Raw genomic sequence first — 21,646 nt, 5'->3', positions numbered from 1 at the left:
TGAGACTAACATTCAGTTCCTACTGAGTAGTTTATACTCTCCTGAAATGTGAGCACAGAATGGATATAGATTCAGGACTGAAAAAATCAGACCTTATATGCCTATGCTCAGGGTTCAAGTGCTTCATCTCAGGACATGGCTGGATCTCTATTCTTTTCACCAGGCTCATGAGTGCTGAATATCATCTTGGTTTTTAAAAATTCTTTCATGGGATGTGGGATTTGGGGAATAGAGTCTATTAAAATAAGGTTATAGGTAAAGTAAAATGATGCAATGATTATCCTCTGCCTATGATAGCAGGGCTTAACTCAATTACATTGACTGAAATTCACCCCAGTGCACACATTAATAGAAACTGTTAAAAATTACAGAGTCTTATTGAATCAGCAGTTTAGAAAGCAAAGGACAAGATGATCACAAACAACATTCATGATTTTATTCATTTATTGTACTGATCTGCTGTAAGGCTGGTGAAAACTGGTTCCGTCGCAAAGCAACTTGTTCTTCTCAAAACTATTCTCCCTTCTAGTATGTGACTTATCCATTTTACACCATGTGCTTATAGAAATTGACACTGAAATATGAGAGCCATAAAATATATTGAATTGTCTTCCCATGTCAACCATCCTTATAGCATCTCTGAGGGATGATGAATTTATCACTGACCTGAGGCAAATAATGGGCTGTGGATATATCCCCAGTTGGAACTAGGTTGGGTTTAACAATCTTTATAACCAGTAGGGAATGGAAACTTCCTTGATAGGAATGTGCATTGGATTCATATCCAGATTCCAGAGGTCAAAGAGCAGTGTGATCACCAAGCATCTGAGCCATCTCTCTTTTCTATCCTTCACTGTTTTTCTTTCATTTCTTCTCAATCTCTCATTTGCCCAAGCTCATTCACTTGGGGCTGAATTTTACAGCTAGGCCACAGGTTCCAGCGTCAGAAGAATGCGGCGGAGGAATGGGAGGTGGTGTCAGCAGCATCAGGTCAGGCTGTGGCAGGTGCTACCACCATCTTTAAACAGCTGCCAACCCTGCATGTAATGGGGACTGCCTGGAAAGCTGAGAAATGTAAGGAAACCTGCAGCCAGAATGGAAGAAGGAAGACCCCAGGTGGGCCCTTGGTTCAGCAATACCTCCCTGCAGGTGCTCCTCCAGGCTGCAAGGGCAAGGCAAGAGGTCCTTTTGCCCAGGGACAGGAGGAGGAGTCTGGTCCAACTCACCAAGCAAGCCTGAATGGAGATTGCAAAGGAGGTCAGCAGCTGTGGGGTTACCCTCAGAAACAGGATCCAGTGTCAATGACCTTATTCAGTCTGCCAAGGTGAGTACTCCATACTTATGCCCTTGGGGCTTGCATGTGGCAATCCAAAGAGGGTGGAGAGGGAGTGACCATCCAGTCATTGGCAAAGTAGTCAGACAGCAGGATATTCTGCCAGAGGCATGGTTGCATTTCGATGAGAGGTGTCCCTCTGTGATTGGTGACCTCTACAAAGACCCACAAGACTAGCAAGAGGCATTCGTGTGTCCCCTTCATGGTCTGCTGGGTTGCCACCAGGATAGGGTTGTGCTTGTCTCCGTGGGAAAACTAACAGTGTTCATCTTTCTGCTTGCAGGAGAAGACAGCCCATAACCTCAAGGAACGTGCGAAGATTGGTGGAGACATTCCATTCCTGTCCATCCTGACTGCTGTGGAGGAGGAGGAGGATTTAGAACTGTCTGGGCAGCACTCCATCGCTGATGGTGAGACAGGAGTGCCAACTCAAGAGAGTGAGTGGCTGAATGCAGGGGCACAAAGTGCATCTTGCACGTACAGCACTGGACACATGGAGCTCCACAGGGATAATTAGAATGCCACAAAATGAAGCCCATAACCTTTCAATCTATCCATTTTCTCCTGTAGGTCAGGTCAAAGAGCAGAGAGCTGGAGAGACTGGGGGACAGCCATCTGCCTCTGAGGAAGAGGAGAGAGCCTCGGAGGACGCACCATCACATCATTCTCCCATACCCTCCGCCAGCACAGATAATCTCATGTCGGTGAGTATCTGTTCGCACTTAGATTCGGGATACAACCCGGTAAGCACAGCACAGACATATCCGAGCAGCTGATGGAGGCTGTGACAGCCGAGGACACTGACAATCGGAGGACTGCTGGAGGCCAGGGCAATACTGAGCCCCAGGCTAATAACGTGCCACTGGAGTTGTTGCCAACATGGCAAAAGTTGCAGCTGCAGCATGAGGTGAGGGAATTTCTGCCTGAGCTTCCAGAGGCTATACACACCCAAGCACAGACAATGGACGTGTCCATCCAGACCTTGAGTGCTGCCATGTCTCTGACAGGTGCACACTTGGCTTCCTCCATGGGGCTGAGATGATTGGCCTCCAAGAACTACAATGATCTTTCTTTGTGCTAGGTATAATTCCAACCAGTGGAGAGTTTTCCCCAAATCCCATTGACTTCAATTTTACGAGGGCTCCTTTGTGCCACACTCGGTCAAATATTGCCTTGTTGTCAAGCGCAGTCACTCCACCTGACCTCTGGAATTCAGCTCTCTTGTCCAAGTTTGGTCCAAGGCTGTAATGAGGTCTGGAACCGAGTGGCCCTGGTGGAAGCCAAACTGAGCATCATGAGGAGGTTATTGCTGAATAAGTGCTGCTTGATAGTACTGTCAACAACACCTTTCATCCATCATCGTGCTGATACTTGAGAGCAGACTGATGGGGCAGTACTTGACCGGATTGGATTTGCCCTGCTTTTTATGGGTAAGACATACCTGGGCAATTTTCCTCATTACAGGGTAAATGTCAGTGTTGTAGCCTCTCTGCCTCTTGCTGTCATTTGTCTTATCAAGGATGCACAGAAGTTCTGCCCCCTGACAAGGCAGAGGATAATCTCAACCTGTGGAGACCCAGCACAATCATTTCGCAGGGAATTCTGCCAATCATCCAACAGAGATCTTTTTTTTATTCGTTCATGGGATGTGGGCGTCGCTGGCCAGGCCAGCATTTATTGCCCATCCCTAATTGCCCTTGAGAAGGTGGTAGTACAACTGAGTGGCTTGCTAAGACATTTCAGAGAGCATGTAAGAGTCAACCTCATTGCTGTGGATCTGGAGTCACATGTAGGCCAGACCAGGTAAGGACAGCAGATTTCCTTCCCTAAAGGACATTAGTGAACCAGATGGGTTTTTACAACAATCAACAATGGTTTCATGGCCATCATTAGACTAGCTTTTAATTCCAGATTTATTAATTGAATTCAAATTCCACCTTCTGCTGTGGTGGGATTTGAACCCATGCCCCCAGAGCAATACCCTGTGTCTCTGGGTTACTAGTCCAGTGACAATAGCACTACGCCACCGCCTCCCCTTGATCAGAATATCCACTGAACATCCGGTCTTAAAATTAATTGTTTGCAGAGGGAGACCGGCATAACCCTGTGAAGCTACCGGCTGCTGCAACTAAATTAATGAATTCATTTACATTGCAGTGTTGAGCTCCATATACAGACCACCCTTTGGACTTGACTGTTCAGATTTCACAATTTGTCTAAAAACATCGTTGTTTGCTTTAATTTTGCTGACTGTTTACACAATATCCTCTATTGGGGTCAATACATTTTGGCAATTGTAGGAGTCGGGTCAGTGTCTTCTGTTCCTTATTAAAAGAGCTCAGAATAAATCCTAGTTTCTTGCGGCTCGTTTGCCAGCATAGCATTGTCCAAAATGAAGACAATGCTGTCCTATCTTTTACTAATTTCTATTCCAGCATTAATATCCTCTGATTTCATAATAACAGAATCAGAGCATCATCAGGTAATGTACTATTTATATCACCAAATGTTTATAATAACTTTCTTAATTCACTGAATTACTGTTTAACCTTTTTATTTTTTTAATTTGAGCAGCGTGATTATGCGAACTCCTTGTCAAATGTTCTGAAACTGTCCGGAAAAACCCTGAAGGTATTCAGCAGCAAAACCATGCATGTAAAATTGCCGTGCTTCATTTAATCACTGCAAAATGTTAACTCAAGTAAGATATGAAAGGATTAGCTCTTGATTATATGCTTCACCTCTGAGTTTTTACTAATGCCAGTCATACCATATCCTCACCAGTCCTGATTTACAAGTCTCACACACTATAACTGAAGGAATTTTCTAACCACCAATGCAAATAAAAATCATGCAACGCAACAATCTAAATAACTTTTCCAAGTGAAATGCCATGCGACAATCAACCAAGGACAATTTTATTAATCCTCATTGAACCCTCTGATTAGGTTGCAGTTTTTTCAACACTAACATCTAATTTGCTTTAACAGTGTGTACTGCTTCAATTCGGTGTGAGTCTTGTTTTGCTTTGGTCTTGGTTTGCAATATATGTCAATTCAGCCACTAACTGAGGACAATCTCTAAAGAATCAATTATCATGATGTCGTTGTTGCAGGTTTAGAAATAGGTAATTTATTATCAATTACACTCAATAAGTCTTGGTATCGCCGTGCTTATTTTGTATATAATTCTCAGTTCCTTTGCACCGTACTTCAACTACAATGAATGCTCCAGTTTTTGTGCTCAAATAGAGACAGAAAGCCGACTGAAGCCTGAGGTACAGGCAAGTCTTATTATTAGCTTCGGGTACCATCTTTATTGCAATTCATAGTACACTGTTCCTGTTCATTTAATGTGAAATATATTCTTAGACTGCAGTGGTTCATGAGCCTCAAGCATTCATGAGGTACAACCGGTGATCACAAAATTATGTTGTCAAATGCAAGACTCTATTATATATATATTTATGTTCATTATTTCAAATCAATCAGATTACTTTTTAAAATTAGTTTCTTTACTAACAAAGTGCAAGAACTGCTAATAAACTCTTTGCATCCTGAAGGATTGTATCAAGAGCTGTTGTACATTCCATTTCAAAAAGGAGAGTGGAAAACTTTACAGTGTTGATATTTTATTTTTATATGTATCAAACGTCTATTTCTTTGGAATTTAATTTCTTCTACAATTCCATTTGCTTGTGTAATTTGTCTGTATAATGAATGTATTTTATAACATTGATGTGTTGATCCTTTTTTTGTCTGGCAACAGAAAAGAAGCACCGAGGAGCATGGCAAAAAAGTAGGTTTGATTTCTCCGATACTTATTCTTTCAGTAACAAATTGTGTTTATTTTTAATATGGTGGGTGATTTTCATCAGTTCTGTTAAATTGTCTTCTTTCTCTGCACAATAGTTTGATTGGCTTTGTTTTGATGATTTATTGGGGCTGCGATTTTGTAAAATGTATTTCAGAGGAAACCAGTTGAATATCATGACCTGTTCGAGTAAAAAAAAAGGTTCTTTATCGTTAATGTTCCACTAGAACACACAGCACTGACTTAATTCAAGATGGATCTTTCTAGTTATTTTCATTTCTTGCATCAATCACTCCTCATTGAAATATTACTCCTTAATTTCCTTCAGCCTGTGAGGGAGCTTGAAATCTATGGTATGAAGATTGATTGCAAAGTTACATCTCGATTTGCTCACAATGTGATAATCAGCCGAGTGGTAAATCGAGCAAATGAGTCAAGGGAAGCTTTCTTTGAAATGGAACTACCCAAAACAGCCTTCATTACCAACTTCAGCATGTGAGTATCAGCTACAGTATTGGCCTTTATAGCCACTCCAGGCGCTGCTTCACAAACCACTGACCACCTCCAGGCGCGTATCCATTGTCTCTCGAGATAAGGAGGCCCAAAAGAAAAAGAATTCAGTCAAAGTAACTAATTAGCATGAATTAGCTCTTTTATGTATACTATGAGGAAGTTGTATATATATGTAGTGTGAAAACTTTATATTGTATGTAAAACTAAAGATTTAAAAACTGTGTGATTCTACCTCAACAAATTAATTTTGCTAGTACAAATTGCAGTGTCTAAATGTTGAGTCATGATGCATCAGGGAGGGCTAAAGCCAGCTGTAAAAGTTATAACTTTGTTAAGTTTGTAACATTTTATAAGTAGAGGTACAGAGTACAACAGCAAGGAAAATATAATGAACATTTATAAAATACTGGCTTGTTCTCAACTGGAGTATTGTGTCCTATTCTGAGCACTACACTTTAGGAAGGATGTGAAGGCTTTAGAGAGGGTGCCGAAAAGATTTACCAGAATAGTTCGAGGGGTGAGGGGCTTCAGTTACATGGAGATATTGGAGAAGCCAGGGTTGTTCTCCTTCGAGAAGAGAAGGTTGAGAGGAGATTTGATAGAGGTGTTCAAAATCATGAGGTGTCTGGACAGAACAGATTGGGAAAATCTGTTCCCATTGGCGGAAGGATCGAGAACCGAAGGACACCAATTTAAGGTGAGTGGCAAAAGAACCAACGGTGCAATGAAGTAAAACTTTTTTACACAGTGAGTGTTTAGGATCTGGAATGCAATGTCTGAGAGTGTGGTGGAGGCAGATTCAATCGTGGCTTTCAAAAGAGAATTGGATAAGCATCTGAAAAGATTTGCAGAGCTATGGGGAAAGGACAGAGGAGTGGGAGTAGCTGTGTTGCTCTTGCAGAGAGCTGGCATAAATACAAAGGGCCATTAAATGGTTTTATCAGTTTTGATTTTGCAGTGTTTTGCTTATTGAAAAGCCATTGCTGCTGCCTGACAATTTCTACTAAATTAAAACATAATTTTGTGCAGTTAAATTCACATCAGAGCAACCCCCCCACCCCCAATATCTACTAAAAAATAAAATGTGTAAAATTCATTGGGTATATCTGAATTTGCTGCAATGTTTGTATCTCTGATTTTATGTTTTTCAGCACAAATTGTGGAGGAGAGAAAAGTGACAGTGTGGTTGAGAAGGAAAACAATTTGTTAAAACAGTTGTGGAAACAAAGTTACCATTTCAGTTTCAGGAGGAGAATATGAATACAATATTGTCAATTTCTCTGCAAGAAATTACAAAAAAATCCAGCAATTTCTAATTGGCCAGCTTGTTACTATTATTGCAAAATAATTTGTTGACATTTGAGAAATTATTGGATAGTTTTTCTTTGCAAGTCCCTTTTCAACTTTCAAAATCTATCTCTTTTGTAAAAATTTGATGTTGGAATGACAAATGCTACAAAGTTGAGTTCCAGCATGAAATAGAAGTATTGAATGCCTCCAATTCACACTAATTTTGGAACACACTGGCAAAAAAATATAATTTTCCCTTACATTAAACATTCTTGCTGAAATGTTACATGATATAACATATAAGTTCTTTCATAAGAATTGAGACTTTGATTAAATCTAGACAAGAACAGCTCATTCTATTCAGTCCAGACTGGAGCATTTCTCTCTTCCTTTCTCAGTATGAATGAAATGAAGAATAGTGAGTTAAAAGAAGAAACCAGTGGAAGATGTATGAGAGGAGAAGGTGAATGAATCAGGTTCCTGTTATACCATCCATGTGATTTCTCTTTCTGTAGGACTCTAGATGGAGTGACATATGTGGGAGCTGTGAAAGAGAAAGAAGTTGCTCAGCAACAGTACCAACAAGCAGTTTCACGGGGACAGACTGCAGGGCTTGTAAAGTAAGAACAAGTTCATACCATTTAACTGATGACCTCCATTCTTCATTAGTTTGTTCCCCACACTATCTGATGAGTGAAACTCCTTGGGATAGTGCCCATGTCAGTATAAACAGCAAAGAAGTGAAACTCCAGTGGCAGTGCCCCTCCTCCCACCCTCAGTACACAAACCTTGTCCATTTATCATCACCTCTTGTCAAGCCAGTTTTCAATCCACCTGTTTCATTAATTCTATGCAGTCTTACATTTTTCAAAATCTTCCAATATCAGGGGTAATTCTGCTGTTCTGAACTCCCAGATAAAAACTAGCTGGAAATGAAATTTGAGAAACTAGGGTTACACTGGATGTCTGCACACTTTAGGTAGTGCAAGACCGCAGAAACATTCCACCTAATTAAATGGCTTTTGACAAGACCATATATATTATGCATACTGGTTAATGTAGTTTTAATGATTGGGTCCAACTCAATTCAAAGTGTTACTCAGGCAAATCCAATTGGAAAAGCTGGCAGAGATTCAATATGCCAGATCTCCATCCACTTTGTGCATCCCACCCATTTCTGGGAAAGGGGAAAATGGCACAGGAAGTACCTATCTATTACAGGCAGCATCCTCATTTAAATATTGATTAGGGGACAGCACATCCTGCTCAACATTTCTGGAAATTCTGGCATGCAAGACACAAGGGTTCAGTAGAAATACTTCACTTGTGGAAAAATTAATGTTCATGCTGCTGGCAAGACAAATAATGACCAGATCAAATAATTTATTCATGCCACAGTTCAGGTTAAATCTCCTGCTGAGATATTTCAATAACTAAACTGGTGCCATTTGATGCAATTCTAATGTTTGAGACATTTGTTGTTATTGAGCTCTGATAACATACAGTATAATGGATAAAGGGGTGTGATCACAAGGTTGTGATCTCCTTGAGTAATTCATACACTATAAAGTGAGATTAAATTATACCTTGAGATTATTTTCTTCCATCCATTTGAGTTAGTTCCTTCAACTAACCCCTAAAACAGATTATCTGGTCATTTATTTCAATGCTGTTTGTTGGCCCTTGTTGTATGCAAATTAGCTGCTGCCTTTCCTCACAACAGTGACTACAATTCAAAAGTAATTGAGTGGCTGAGATACGCTTTGAGATGTCCTGAGGTTGTGAAAGGCACTATACCAATGCAAGTCTCCTTTTATTGTCCCCCAAATTGAACATTCTTTATGCAGCCTTCATCAATATGATGTAAACCTCACAGTGGGAGAGCAACACACGATGGGAAGACAATGAGAAATTTTTCCTCAATATATCACGAGAATGTCCACTATCTTCCATGTATGTAACGATAATATTTTAATTTGTGTTTTTTTGTTTTCTGATTTCTAAAGAGCATCTGGAAGAAAAATGGAGAAGTTTAAAGTGTCAGTAAATATTGGACCAACCAAAAAAGTCACATTTGAACTAACTTATGAAGAATTATTAAAACGTAACCTGGGGAAATATGAGATGAACATCAGAGTTAAACCCCAGCAGCTTGTCAAACATTTCCAGGTACATTTCTAAAGTAGCTACATTACTAGTACATTTTAGTTGTGGCTGTGTTTGATTTTCGCATTTGAAGATAATTAAATGCTCTTACATTTTGAATTGCTGTTTTCAGATTGATGTGCATATTTTTGAACCGCAAGGCATTGCTTTTCTGAATGTTGATGCAAAATTCCCACTAAATAATCTGACTTCAATTGTGAAAAAGACTCTTACTGCAACAAGGGTAGGTGGCTTTGTACATATCTTTGTTTTTTTTTTAAAAAAAAGCTTTACCTAAACGATAACTCTAAAAATTAACATTAAGTCACTGCTTCATTCAGGCACATGTTTCCTTCAAACCAACGCTTGAGCAACAGCGCAAGTGTCCTGATTGCCATGAAACAATTCTGGATGGAGACTTCATCATTCAGTATGATGTCAATAGAGACCTGTCTGCTGGTAGTGTTCAGGTAATTGAAAATTATACTTAAAATAGAAGCCTCATAGGTTTCTTTATTCTGATGATCTTTGATTTTATATTTTATGTTTTTTTCAGATTGTAAATGGATATTTTGTCCATCATTTTGCACCTGCTAATCTATCCAGAATTCCTAAAAACGTTGTCTTTGTGATAGACCACAGCGGATCTATGTCGGGGACTAAAATGTGGCAGGTAAGAAAAGTTTTTGTTGAGGGAGGGAAGGATGAAATCCCTGTTTTTCCCGGTCTCTTTCCTTCCCAGGTCTTATTCAAGCTGCAGACAAAAATGTGCTGAAGGTGTTCCGCACATCCACCAATAAGAGCAAGAAGGAAAAGCTTTCATTTATATAGCAGCTTTCACAACCTTAGGATATCCCAAAGTGCTTTACAGCCTGTGAAGTTTGGAAATGTAGTCACGGTTGTAATGTAGGAAAAACAGCAGCTAATTTACCCACAGCCAGGTCCCACAAACAGCAGTGTGATAATGGCGAGATAATCTGTTTTAGTAATGTAGGTCAAGGGATAAATATTGGCCAAGACACCAGAGAGACACCCCTAATCTTCTTTGAAGCCGTGCCATGAGATCTCCATCCATGTGAAAGGAAAACAGGGCCTCAGTTAACATCTCATCTGGAAGACACTACCTCTGACAATGCAGCACTCTCTCAGTATGGCACTGGAGTGTCAGCCTTAATTTTGTGCTCAAGTCTCCTTCTGGCTCAAAGGTACGCGTGTTGTCATTGAGCCACAGCTGACAGCAGGGGCTGAATTTTATTAGTGCACCCCACTTCGTGGCGGCGCGCTTTAAACTTGGTGGCCTTCTGACACGGAAGCGCCGCCGCTGAGCCTGCACAATATTTCACGCAGGGGCTCATTTAAATGGAGGGGGGCGGAGCGGCAACCCCCAATGAAGTAGAGAGGGTGGCCACTGCACCCCAGCAATGGTGCCCGGTGCCACTGCGCAGGCGCCGTTTTTAAATGGTTTCAAGCCCTTCAGGGCCACTGAAATGTTTAAGGGGACCGGGATGTGCAAAAATTGAAAAAAATTTTATTGACATTTCCAATCCCCTCTCCCACAACCCCCAAATGAATAATCAGATGATTTTTTTTATCCTATCTGCCCCAAAAAAGTGAGTTTTCACTCATGACCTTGCCCCCCCGAACTTTATTCCCTTTGACCCGAAACCCCTTTCCACCATCCCCGCAACCAATCGGAGTGGTTTTCACCACTCCCCCACGCCTCCCGCCCTGAAATTTTCAGTTCTCCCCCGTCCTCACCAGTGTCTCGCCTCAGAACTCCGTACGGAGTTCCGAAGGTGTGCGAGTTGTGGCTGGCAGCCATAAAATCAACGTGGGACAGCCGCTGGGACCAGGTAAGCTCATCTGCATTTATTTTAATTGATTTTAATAATTAAATGAAGTCCCCGCCGCCAAGTGGTGGGAGGGTCACACCGAAGCTTCACCGCCGCTGGCAATATGCAGCAGGGCCTTCTCGGTGTCAGGAGACGTGGCGAGCCGCTCCCACAAGTATTTTACCGGCCCTCGCCATGTCCCCCAACGACAAGGGGATGGTAAAATTCAGCCCCAGATGTTGTCATCTGATCACTAGGAAGCACATGATAGTGTTCCAGGAAAAGCAGTGCATCTGCACAGCAGCGAATGGTGATGGACATATCAGTGCGTGGAGGGTTGAGTCTGTCTGAGCCACCTCAGTGGCACTCTGCTTTGGTGCTTCAGTGCATTCTTCCAGCTGTAAGGAAACACTATTGCTGTCAAGCATGCCATCAGGTGAATTCAGTGGAGAGACTGCAGAATATTGCAGTACAGAGGGACCTGGGTGTCTTTGTACATGAATCATAACAGGTCAGCATGCAGGTACAGCAAGTAATTAGGAAGGCAAATGGAATGTTGGCCTTTATTTCAAGGAATATAAAAATAGGGAAGTCTTGTTACAACTGTACAGGGCATTGATGAGACCACACCTTGAGCACTGCATATGGTTTTGGTCACCTTATTTAAGGAGGGACATACTTGCATTGGAAGCAGTTCAGAGAAGGTTCACTAGGTTGATTCCTGGAATGAGGGATTTGTCTTATGAGGAAAGGTTGAGCAGGTTGGGCCTATACTCATTGGAGTTTAGAAGATTGGGAGGTGATCTTATTGAAACGTTGAACATTCTGAGGGGGCTTGACAGGGTAGATGCTGGGAGGATATTTCCCCTCATGGGGGAATCTGGAACTCGGGGGCACAGTTTCAAATTAAGGGGTCTCCTATTTAAGACAGAGATGAGGAGGAATTTCTTCTCGCAGAGGGTTGTTACTGTTTGGAATTCTCTTCTCCAGTGAGCAGCGGAGGCTGAGTTATTGAATATATTCAAGACTGAATTAGACAGATTTTCAATTAACAAGGGAGTCAAGTGTAATGGGGAGAAGGCAGGAAAGTGGAGTTAAGGCCACAGTCCGATCAGCCATGATCTTATTGAATGGCAGAGCAGGCTCAAGGGGCCAAATGGCCTACTCCGCTCCTATTTACTATGTTCTTATGTTCTTATTATCAGTTAATGCCAGAAACACTGATTATTTCAATCCAGCATATGAACTGGAGGTCATGCAAAACTCTGCTGCCCGTGACTTTACTCGTGCCAAGTCCTGTTCACCTATCACCCTGTACTCGCTGACCTACATTGGCTCCTGGTCAAGCAACACCTCAATTTTAAAATACTCATCCTTGTTTTCAAATCCCTCCCTGGCCTTGCCCCTCTTTATCTCTTTAACCACCGCAGCCTCACAGCTCCAGCAACCCCGGTTCAGTTCTGGGTACTGCCTGTGTGGAGTTTGCAAGTTCTCCCTGTGACCGCGTGGGTTTCCGCCGGGTGCTCCGGTTTTCTCTCACAGCCAAAGACTTGCAGGTTGATAGGTAAATTGGCCATTGTAAATTGCCCCTAGTGTAGGTAGGTGGTAGGAGAATGGTGGGGATGTGGTAGGGAATATGGGATTAATGTAGGATTAGTATAAATGGGTGGTTGTTGGTCGGCACAGACTCGGTGGGCTGAAGGGCCTGTTTCAGTGCTGTATCTCCCTATGACTAATTCTTTTTGATATCTGCGTGCATCTAATTCTGGCCTCTTGAGCATCCCAGATTTTAATTGCTCCACCATTGGTGGCCGTATCTTCAGCTGCCGTGGCCTTAAGCTCTGGAATTCCCTCTCTAAACCTCTCAGCCTCTCTTTCTTCCTTTAAGACATTCCATAAAGCCTACTTCTTTGACCAAGCATTTGGCCATTTCTATCGACCCTAATATTACCTGATGTGGCTCGGTGTCAAATTATGCTTTATACTGCTCCTGTGAAGTGCCTTGGGATGTTTTATTTGAAGCACTATATAAATACAAGTTGCTGTTAAATTTCCACTGTTAGAGAACTTAGATGTATCCTCACTTTGGATCAATAGGAAATAATGGACACATATTCACTCTAACCTAAAAAGACCACAGGAAGAATTAGGCAGATGTCATACCAGATTAAATATAGCCAACAACATGTTGTACTTCTATATTTTTAAATTGATGTTGTTAATATGGCAATATTTGGCTTATAAATTTATAAGAATTGGCCACGATAGATGGCCCCATATTATGAGAAGGCTGCTAAGGAGCAAAGTTGTATTTTGATGATTATCTTCTTCCCCTGCTACCCCACCCCACCTCCCACACACATAACATACAGATAAATATTCTTGAAGCAAAGCAGAAAATGCTGGAAGTACACAGCATCTGTAAACAGAAACAAATTGGGTACAATGGCCCAGACTTTGCTGTGTCAATGACAGTGAAACTGTCAGCGTTCACCATCATTGCTCCACTGAAACTGACAGCAACTTCTGGAGTCTGCACATGCGTAGAATAATGTGGAAATGCAGAAGTTGCTGTCAGTGAAAATATCCTCCTCCATGAGGTGCATTGAAGAGGTTCCCAGAGACTGCAATTTCTATTGCAATCGTGAATTGATGAGAACTATGACTGTAACACTGTTAGTCTCACTGTAAAAACATGGAAAAAGTTATATTTTGTTGAATGAGGTGTAACTGCATTTTTATCAGTGCGCTAACTTCAAAATTACTGCTCAACAGCCCCGCTGGCCCTGAAAAGCTAATTTTGTATTTGTGTGAAGTTAAATTTCTCTGCAATGATTAAAAATTCCACTTATTTTGAAAACATAAAAAACTGTATTTTTAAACGTTTGTTTATCTTTATTTTAGCCTCTATCTTAATATAGTCATACATTTATTTCACCATCCGAAAATGTAAATTACAATTGAAGGATTTTAAGTGCTTTTAACATAAAAGCAAAATACTGCGGATGCTGGAAATCTGAAACAAAAACAAGAAATGCTGGATTCACTCAGCAGGTCTGGCAGCATCTGTGGAAAGAGAAGCAGAGTTAACGTTTCGGGTCAGTTCCGAAGAAGGGTCACTGACCCAAAACGTTAACTCTGCTTCTCTTTCCACAGATGCTGCCAGACCTGCTGAGTGAATCCAGCATTTCTTGTAAGTGCTTTTAACAGCCTGGTTTGCTGTGTGTGAATATTTAAATATAATTATTTTCTTAATTCTTACTGATATGGCTGCTGCACACTAAGGGCTAGACTTTATGGTCCTGTAGAAGGCAGGATTTTTGACAGGAGGGCTGGAGAATCCGCGTACAGCCATCCACCACAGAACATGACGCCATAATGCCAGTTCCCAATTTTGTCAGAGATGTCGAAGTGCTGTGCCCCAATGCGACGGCATGATAATTTAAATCTGTTACATACTGTTTTGCATACATTTGAATGTCATTCACTGCAATCCTACCAGGCATTCACAATTGTGTGCTTGATATGCGGCACTCATGTGCCTTCAGTTTCGCATCTTTGGAAAGCTGGCGCCACCGAGGCAAGAGTCCTCGGTGCCTCAAGAGGGTAAGTAACTTTACCGATGTTACCTCGGGGGCATGTTTTTTTTTACTTGTTTCTGGGTTGTGGGCATTGCTGGCTAGGCCAGCATTTATTGCCCATCCCTAATTGCCCTTGAACTAAGTGGCCATTTCAGAGGACATTTAAGAGTCAACCACATTGCTGTGGGTCTGGAGTCACATGTAGGCCAGATCAGGTAAGGCCGGCAGGTTTCCTTCCCGAAAGGACGTTAGTGAACCAGATGGGTTTTTAACAATAATTGAGAGTGGTTTCGTGCTCATCATTAGACTAGCTTTTTAATTCCAGATTTATTAATTGAATTCAGATTTCACCATCTGCTGTGGTGGGATTCGAACCCATGTTCCCAGAGCATTAAAAGACAAGCAAAATACTGCAGATGTTGGAAATCTGAAACACAAACAAGAAATGCTGGAAATACTCAGCAGGTCTGGCAGCATCTGTGGAAAGAGAAGCAGAGTTAACATTTCAGGTCTGATGAAGGGTCACTGACATTAGTAAGAGCATTAGCCTGGGTTATGGATTACTTAATTAAAGACAGAGTCCACACTAGACTGCTGTCCTGTGAGCTCATAATATGGTTTCAGAAGTGGAGCTGAGACTGAGTGGTGAAGAGGCCCAGCTATGGAACAAAGGCCACAGGAATGATCACAACTGCTAAAAGCTGCTAAAAGCCACAGGAAGCTACAGAAAAGGAACAAAGGAACAGCTGAAAGCACAGAGTAAGGCAATGGCTGCAAATTTTCCTCTGCCTGCGCCAGTCGAAATAAAAGCTGATATGAAGCAAAACTAGCAGTTTTTCTACTCGCAATGGCAAAATTACAAAATTGCGACAGATTTAATGAATAAACCAGAGCAGCTGCGAGTAGCTACACTTTTAACACTATTGGGGAGAAACTGTTACAAAGTGTATTCCACCCTAAATCTCTCTGAAGAACAAAAAAAAGGGCAGCAGAAATTCTGAATGCCTTGAAGGCATGCTTTGAACCCCAAGTGAACGTAACCTATGAATGGTATGTGTTCAATGTTAGTGCCCAAGGTGAAAAAGAGTCCATTGATCAATATGTGACTGCATTAACACAGCTTGCAGAATCCTTTGAATTTGTGCAACTAAAGGATGATCTAATTAAAGACAGGATTGTATTAGGCAGTGAGAGCGCGTCAACTGAGAGAAGACAAACTTACTCTCAGGAAAGTGAGTGACATGTGCGGAAGTGCTGAGGTTGTAAATCAGCAGCTAGACCATATTCATGGCAGAACAGACCAGGCCTTGCATTATGTTGATAGACATTCCAGGCTGAAAGGGCAGAAAGATCACAGACAAAGGGCAGGATGCAAATACTGCGGAGGACATCATGCACAGGAAAAGAAGACATGTCCAGCGTGGGAACAGCAGTGTTCTCACTGCAAGGAGCTGAATCATTCTGCACGTAAGTGTTTGGCTAGAAGGAAGCACAACAAGCAGGTACAGATGGCCACTGGAGTGATGTCAGCTGAAGATTCTGACTAATCACTATCCACCATACAACAGTCATATGTTATATGTTTATCTAGCCTCCCCTTAAATGCATCAATACTATTTGCTTCAACCACTCCCTGTTGCAGTGAGTTTCACATTCTCCTCACTCTCTGGGTAAAGCAATTTCTTCTGAATTCTCTATTTAATTTCTTGGTGACTATCTTTTATTGATGGCCTCCAGTTTTGCTCTTCCCCATAAGTGGGAGCATTCTATGTCTACTCTATCAAAACTTTCATATTTTTAAAGACCTCTATTAGCTCACTCCTCAGCCTTCTCTTTTCAAGAGAAAGGAGACCCAGCCTGTACATCCTCTCCTGTCAGTTATCCTCCCCACATTTCTGGTATCATCCTTGTAAATCAGTTTTGCACTCTGTCAAGTACCTCTATATCTTTTTTTAAATAAATATGATGACCAGAATTGTATGCAGTACTCTAGATGTGATCTAACCAATGTTCGATACAAGTTTAGCATGACTTGTTTTACTTTTAAATTCTATCACCCCAAAAATAAACCCGAGTCTTGATTTGCTTTTTGTTTTAATGGCCATCTTCACCTGTGTTGCTACTTTTAGTGATTTGTGTCTTTGTAGTCCCAGATCCCTTTTCCCCTCTACCTCATGTAGATTCTTATTTTCTAAGTAATTTTTCGTGCTAAAATATAATGCCTCACACTTATCTGTGTTGAAATTAATTTGCCAATTATATGCCCGCTCTGCAAGTTTGTTAATATATTTTTGTAATTTGTTGCAGTCCTGCTCAGTATTGACTTCGTAAAAACCCATCTGGTACACTAATGGCCTATCAAGCCACTCGGGTGTCAAGGGCAGGTGTCACCTGCAAATTTAGAATGCATGTTTTTGATTCCAAAGTCTAAGTCATTAATATAAATTGTGAATAACAGAGGCCCCAGCACTGATCCTTGTGGAATACCACTTCCCACCTTCGGCCACTCTGAATAACTTCCGTTTGCTCCTATTCTCTGCTTTCTGTCTTGAAACCAGCTAACTATCCATTCTGCTATATGTCCCTTGACTCCACATTCTTTGACCTTGTTTATTAGTCTATTATGTGATACCTTAATAAAGGCCTTTTGAAAATCTAGATAAATTACATCTACTGCATTACCCTTGTCTACTCCCTCTGTCTCCTCTTCATTTAATGAAGTTGGTCAAGCAAGACTTTCCCTTTTGAAAGCAATGCTGATTCCATTACTTTTCTTACCACCAATGTTAAGCTGATTTTTATTTATTTAGAGATACAGCAGTCAAACAGGCCATTCGGCCCACCAAGTCTGTGCCGACCAACAACCACCCATTTATACTAATCCTATATTAATCCCATATTCCCTACCACATCCCCATCATTCTCCTACCACCTACCTACACTAGGGGCACTTTACAATGGCCAATTTACCTATCAACCTGCAAGTCTTTGGCTGTGGGAGGAAACCGGAGCACTCGGCGGAAACCCACACAGTCACAGGGAGAACTTGCAAACTCCGCACAGGCAGTACCCAAAACTGAAGCCGGGTCGCTGGAGCTGTGAGGCTGCGGTGCTAACCACTGCGCCATTGTGCCGCCCAAATTACTTGCAAACATTTTTTCCAATATTAATTGAGCCCCTGCATGACAAATATTAAAACATAATTATTTGCAAAGGTATCAACTTTCACCTCAGCAACTCAGTACAAATATTAACTGTCACAAGTTTCTGCAAATCAAATTCTTTGCGCTGATTATTTGTCCAAAATATCTTTCAAACACACAAAGGGAAGAAAGCAGTTTACTGTCCAGTATATTAACAAATGGCATCTAGGGATTACATACTGGATGTAGTCCTGTATGCATTTATTGCAGAAGCATAACACATTGGATCTGGGGACAGACGTCAATTACCAACTCCTCCTAGTCTCCCTCCCCCACCTTTCAACATTTAAAGAACCACAGCATATTTATATGGTTAAATTCAAAATTAAACCGATCTTCAGATCATTTTACTAATGCAAAAATCTAAATTTTAACAAAATGATAACATTGCATTCTCTTTTTGAATATACACGTACATTTAAGACTTTAATCGTATGATGCAACCTAAGAAAATACAATAATTTTCCAAATATGTCTATGGTTTCCTGGGCATGTTCCATCTCCTTTCTTAAATGTAGACATAATGTTAGCTATCCACTCATCTTATGGCACTACACCTTCCTCTAATGAATTATTAAAAATGTGCATTAATGTCTTTGCTATCTCTTTCCTTGGTTCTTTTAAAATGCTTGATGCATTCCATCCATACCAGGGGTTTTATCCTCCTTAAGCTTCATTAGTTTATTTAACATTTCACCTCTTTATATGTAAATACAGTTATCTCACTTCTAATCTCATTATCCAGAGGCATGTCCATCTGTGCTGTTTTCCTGGTAAATACTGAAGCAAAGTAATTATTTCATATTTCTACCATTTCTCTATCATCAACTGTGATATCCTATCCATCATAAATGGCCCTATTCATAGTAACTTTCTTTTATTTATGTTCCTTCAAAATGTTTCACTATTTTATGTTCCTTTATAGTTTAATTTAATAGTTCCTCTTTGCCTCTCTAATTGTTTTTTGACTTCTCTTCTAATTTCTTCATATTTATGCTCCCCTGCTGCTCATGTACTTAGTGTATGTATCTTTTCCTACCTTCAATTTCTTTCCTTATGGCTTTATTAATCCATGTTGACTTATTAGTGTTTGGTTTGTCTTTTTTTTAACGGAATATATTTTTCCTACTCTGTTGAACACCATTTTAAATGTTTCCCATTCCTGTTCTAAATCATGGTTGCCAATATTGCTGTCCATTTTTTTTTCCCAAGTTCTATTCTCAGCCTTGCAAAATCGGCCTTTCTCCAAACTCGGTTCCTTCTTTACATACCCATGTTGCATTCTCATGATGTCATTAGGACTCAACTGCAATTTTAACTGAGACTTGAGCAGTGAAGACAGCCAGTCAGGATCTGCTATGAAGAAAAGAGGCTAAATATTTTTGTTTCCTTTGTGGGCCAAGAGGAACATGAATACTCTCCTGGGCCTCATAGGGAAAGACTACATCTTCCCTGTCCTCTCTTTCTCCCAACAACCTGTTCCCACCCCAAAATATTCCAGGAATACAAGTCCCCTGCAAGTTGATCCCCAGTAGCAGAACCTGCCATCTACCTTGTATTGGCCATTTCCCACTAACTTTGAGCACCCCACACTAGAACCTCCAACTGGCAGTGAAAAAGCAGAGGGGAAATTTTAACCTACACTGCACAAAAAGAACGGGGCAGATTGGTATTTGCCCACTGCTCGCCTGTCCAAAAGCCACAGTGAAAATGAACAGGACCTTAATCTTGTGCCAGCTTCACCCTAAAGGCTTAAGCTAATGCAGATATGCTTTATTTTGGGGCCTATATTTAAACAGAAATCAAGCTGCATCTTTATTTTCATAAATTGAGTGCCAGCAAATGCATATTCTCAATGAAAATTATGTATTCTTTATTTCTATACCTTGAATAAATAAACTAGTTTGATACATGTGTATCAGAGTGCTTATTCAGTCTGTCATCTGTAAATGGATAATTTTTGTGGCAGCATATATTAAAAGGGGATTTTCTGTGGCAATAGGTATTATATTTCAGTAGCCATTATAGAGTGCAGGTTTATGGTTATGATCCCTGAGTTGTGCAATCCCTTAACCTAATATTGGCAGGAAGAAGTGCATTCCAGATTGTAAATTCCATGTTTGAGGATTCATTCCACAATGTTCACATATGGGAGTGATCAGTGACACTGAACCTGAACTTTTACTTTATGTAAAACCCAAAAACTGTGACAAAGTTTTGGCAGATCTCAGGACTACTGCATATTTGCACTAGGATCTTGGGAGGTACTTAGTAGGGGCTTTGGTTGGATTCTACCAGCACTGGAAGGAGAGAAAAGGATCCTAGAGTAGGAAGGTCTAGGGCCTCTGGAGGGTCTGCAACTAGCAGCACTTGGGGAGGCTCGCTTGTGTCGGTAAGGGGAGGACTGTAGTTTTGTATCTCTAGGAGCTGGCAACTTTTAGGAATCTGGAAACTACTGGGAGTCCAGCAGCACACCAAGACTGGCATCTTGCAACAGTCAAAGTATGGTTTGGCATCATTTACAAGGGATTGGGATATAACAACATTTAGAGGTTGGGTATAGCAGTACTTACAGAAATTGGGTTTGGCAACACACAGGAAAGATTGGAATGTGTCAACACTCAAGGGGAGAGCTGGTGTCTGATAGCATTCATTCTGGGGTCTTTCGTATCTGAGGTTACTGTGGTCAGGCATCACTTGCAAGTTATTGTCTAGCAGTGCTGCTGGAGGGTCAGCGTTTACTAGCATCTGGCAGCAATTGGAGGAGGTGCAGTGGTTTTGCAGCATTCACTTCAAGGGCAAGAGGAGTTGGAGCTTGATAGCAACTTGGTGGATCCTATGGACTGACTGCACCTATGTAAGGTGAATTGTAGCCCTGAGCTGCTGAATGGTACAATGAAGTTAAAAACCCACCTGTGCTGCTATCTCCTGAGCCACATCATCAAGTTACATTCATTGCAGGCTGGGAAACATCTCTGGGAATTGTATTTTGATGGTCATTTCTCCATAGCTGCCTCCACAGAATCAAATCCCAGACTTTATTGTATGCAGTAAAAAGTGTACTGTGGGAGTCTATTCCTTCTGTTGTGTAGTTTCAGAGTTTTAATGCAGGGGTCAAGGGATATGAGGAGTGGGCAGGAAAGTGGAGTTGAGACAGCAGATCAGCCATGATCGTATTGAATTGCAGAACAGGCTCAAGCAGTCATATGATCGACACCTGCTCCTATTTCTTATTTTATGTTCTTATTACTCTGGTCTTCTTCATACTTATACCCTTTTCAATTAATATCTTAAAGCATATAATATTATGGTCATTATTGGCTAGATGTTTCACTACTTCATTTTATCAACTCTGGCTCACTCTCCATTACTAGATCCAGGAGCAAATCCTTCCCTGTTGGGCTTCTTAAATATTGGATTAGAAAGAGTCTTGTACATGTCGTAGGAACTCAAGTTCCCAATCCCATTTACTCTGGCCAATTAATATCATGCTAGTTGAAATCACCTGTGAATATTGTTCGATGTTGCTCACTCATTTCTTTAATTTGTTTGCATATTACAAGCTGATGTTTTGAGTGTAAAACATGATCCGACAAACATTTTGTTTATTTGATGAGTATAGCATCGTCTATTTAGTATGAATCTCTTGCAGATGTTGCTGTAATACAGTTAAATTACATATTATTATTTCAGATTTAAGGAGCAAATAACAATTTCTACATTTAAGCAGCATGCTTTGTAAATCTACTTAAGTGCAAGTCAATTTCAAATTATTTGGTCAAAATTACCGGTGCATCCTCTTATTCACTGTGCGTTTAGCTGTGATTCATAGGGGCCATTTTCATGGCATAGCAACATGTGAGAAAATTGGCATCAAACCCTGTTGTGAGCTACAATTAATGTGATTGTTAAAGTCGGTGCTCTTAAGTTACAGCT

At 40.9% G+C, this 21,646-nt stretch overlaps 1 protein-coding gene and 1 long non-coding RNA gene across 3 annotated transcripts in view; both read left to right on the top strand.

The window, feature by feature from the left end:
- Positions 1–1,240: 1,240 nt before the first annotated feature.
- On the top strand, positions 1,241–2,018 carry LOC137380403 (uncharacterized). The gene is made up of 3 exons (XR_010977015.1): positions 1,241–1,324; positions 1,617–1,770; positions 1,904–2,018. It is a non-coding gene; the product is annotated as an uncharacterized lncRNA (long non-coding RNA).
- A 1,617-nt stretch (positions 2,019–3,635) lies between these two features.
- Positions 3,636–21,646, top strand: part of LOC137380175 (inter-alpha-trypsin inhibitor heavy chain H3-like) — a 58,619-nt gene continuing 40,608 nt past the window's right edge. Inside the window, exons 1-9 of one of the 2 annotated variants that reach the window (XM_068051933.1) lie at positions 3,637–3,815; positions 3,908–3,964; positions 5,102–5,131; positions 5,475–5,641; positions 7,465–7,569; positions 8,956–9,118; positions 9,228–9,338; positions 9,436–9,564; positions 9,651–9,767. In XM_068051933.1, coding sequence (XP_067908034.1) covers positions 3,726–3,815; positions 3,908–3,964; positions 5,102–5,131; positions 5,475–5,641; positions 7,465–7,569; positions 8,956–9,118; positions 9,228–9,338; positions 9,436–9,564; positions 9,651–9,767 — 969 coding nt within the window. In that variant the 5' untranslated portion in view covers positions 3,637–3,725. Of the gene's footprint in view, positions 3,816–3,907; positions 3,965–5,101; positions 5,132–5,474; positions 5,642–7,464; positions 7,570–8,955; positions 9,119–9,227; positions 9,339–9,435; positions 9,565–9,650; positions 9,768–21,646 lie in introns of both variants that reach the window. The other variant, XM_068051934.1, reaches the window with a different exon arrangement.

This window comes from Heterodontus francisci, chromosome 19, assembly GCF_036365525.1.
Source record: "Heterodontus francisci isolate sHetFra1 chromosome 19, sHetFra1.hap1, whole genome shotgun sequence".
Taxonomy (NCBI): domain Eukaryota; kingdom Metazoa; phylum Chordata; class Chondrichthyes; order Heterodontiformes; family Heterodontidae; genus Heterodontus; species Heterodontus francisci.
Note: the sequence above shows the minus strand (reverse complement) of the source record. Positions and strands in the feature narration are given on the sequence as shown.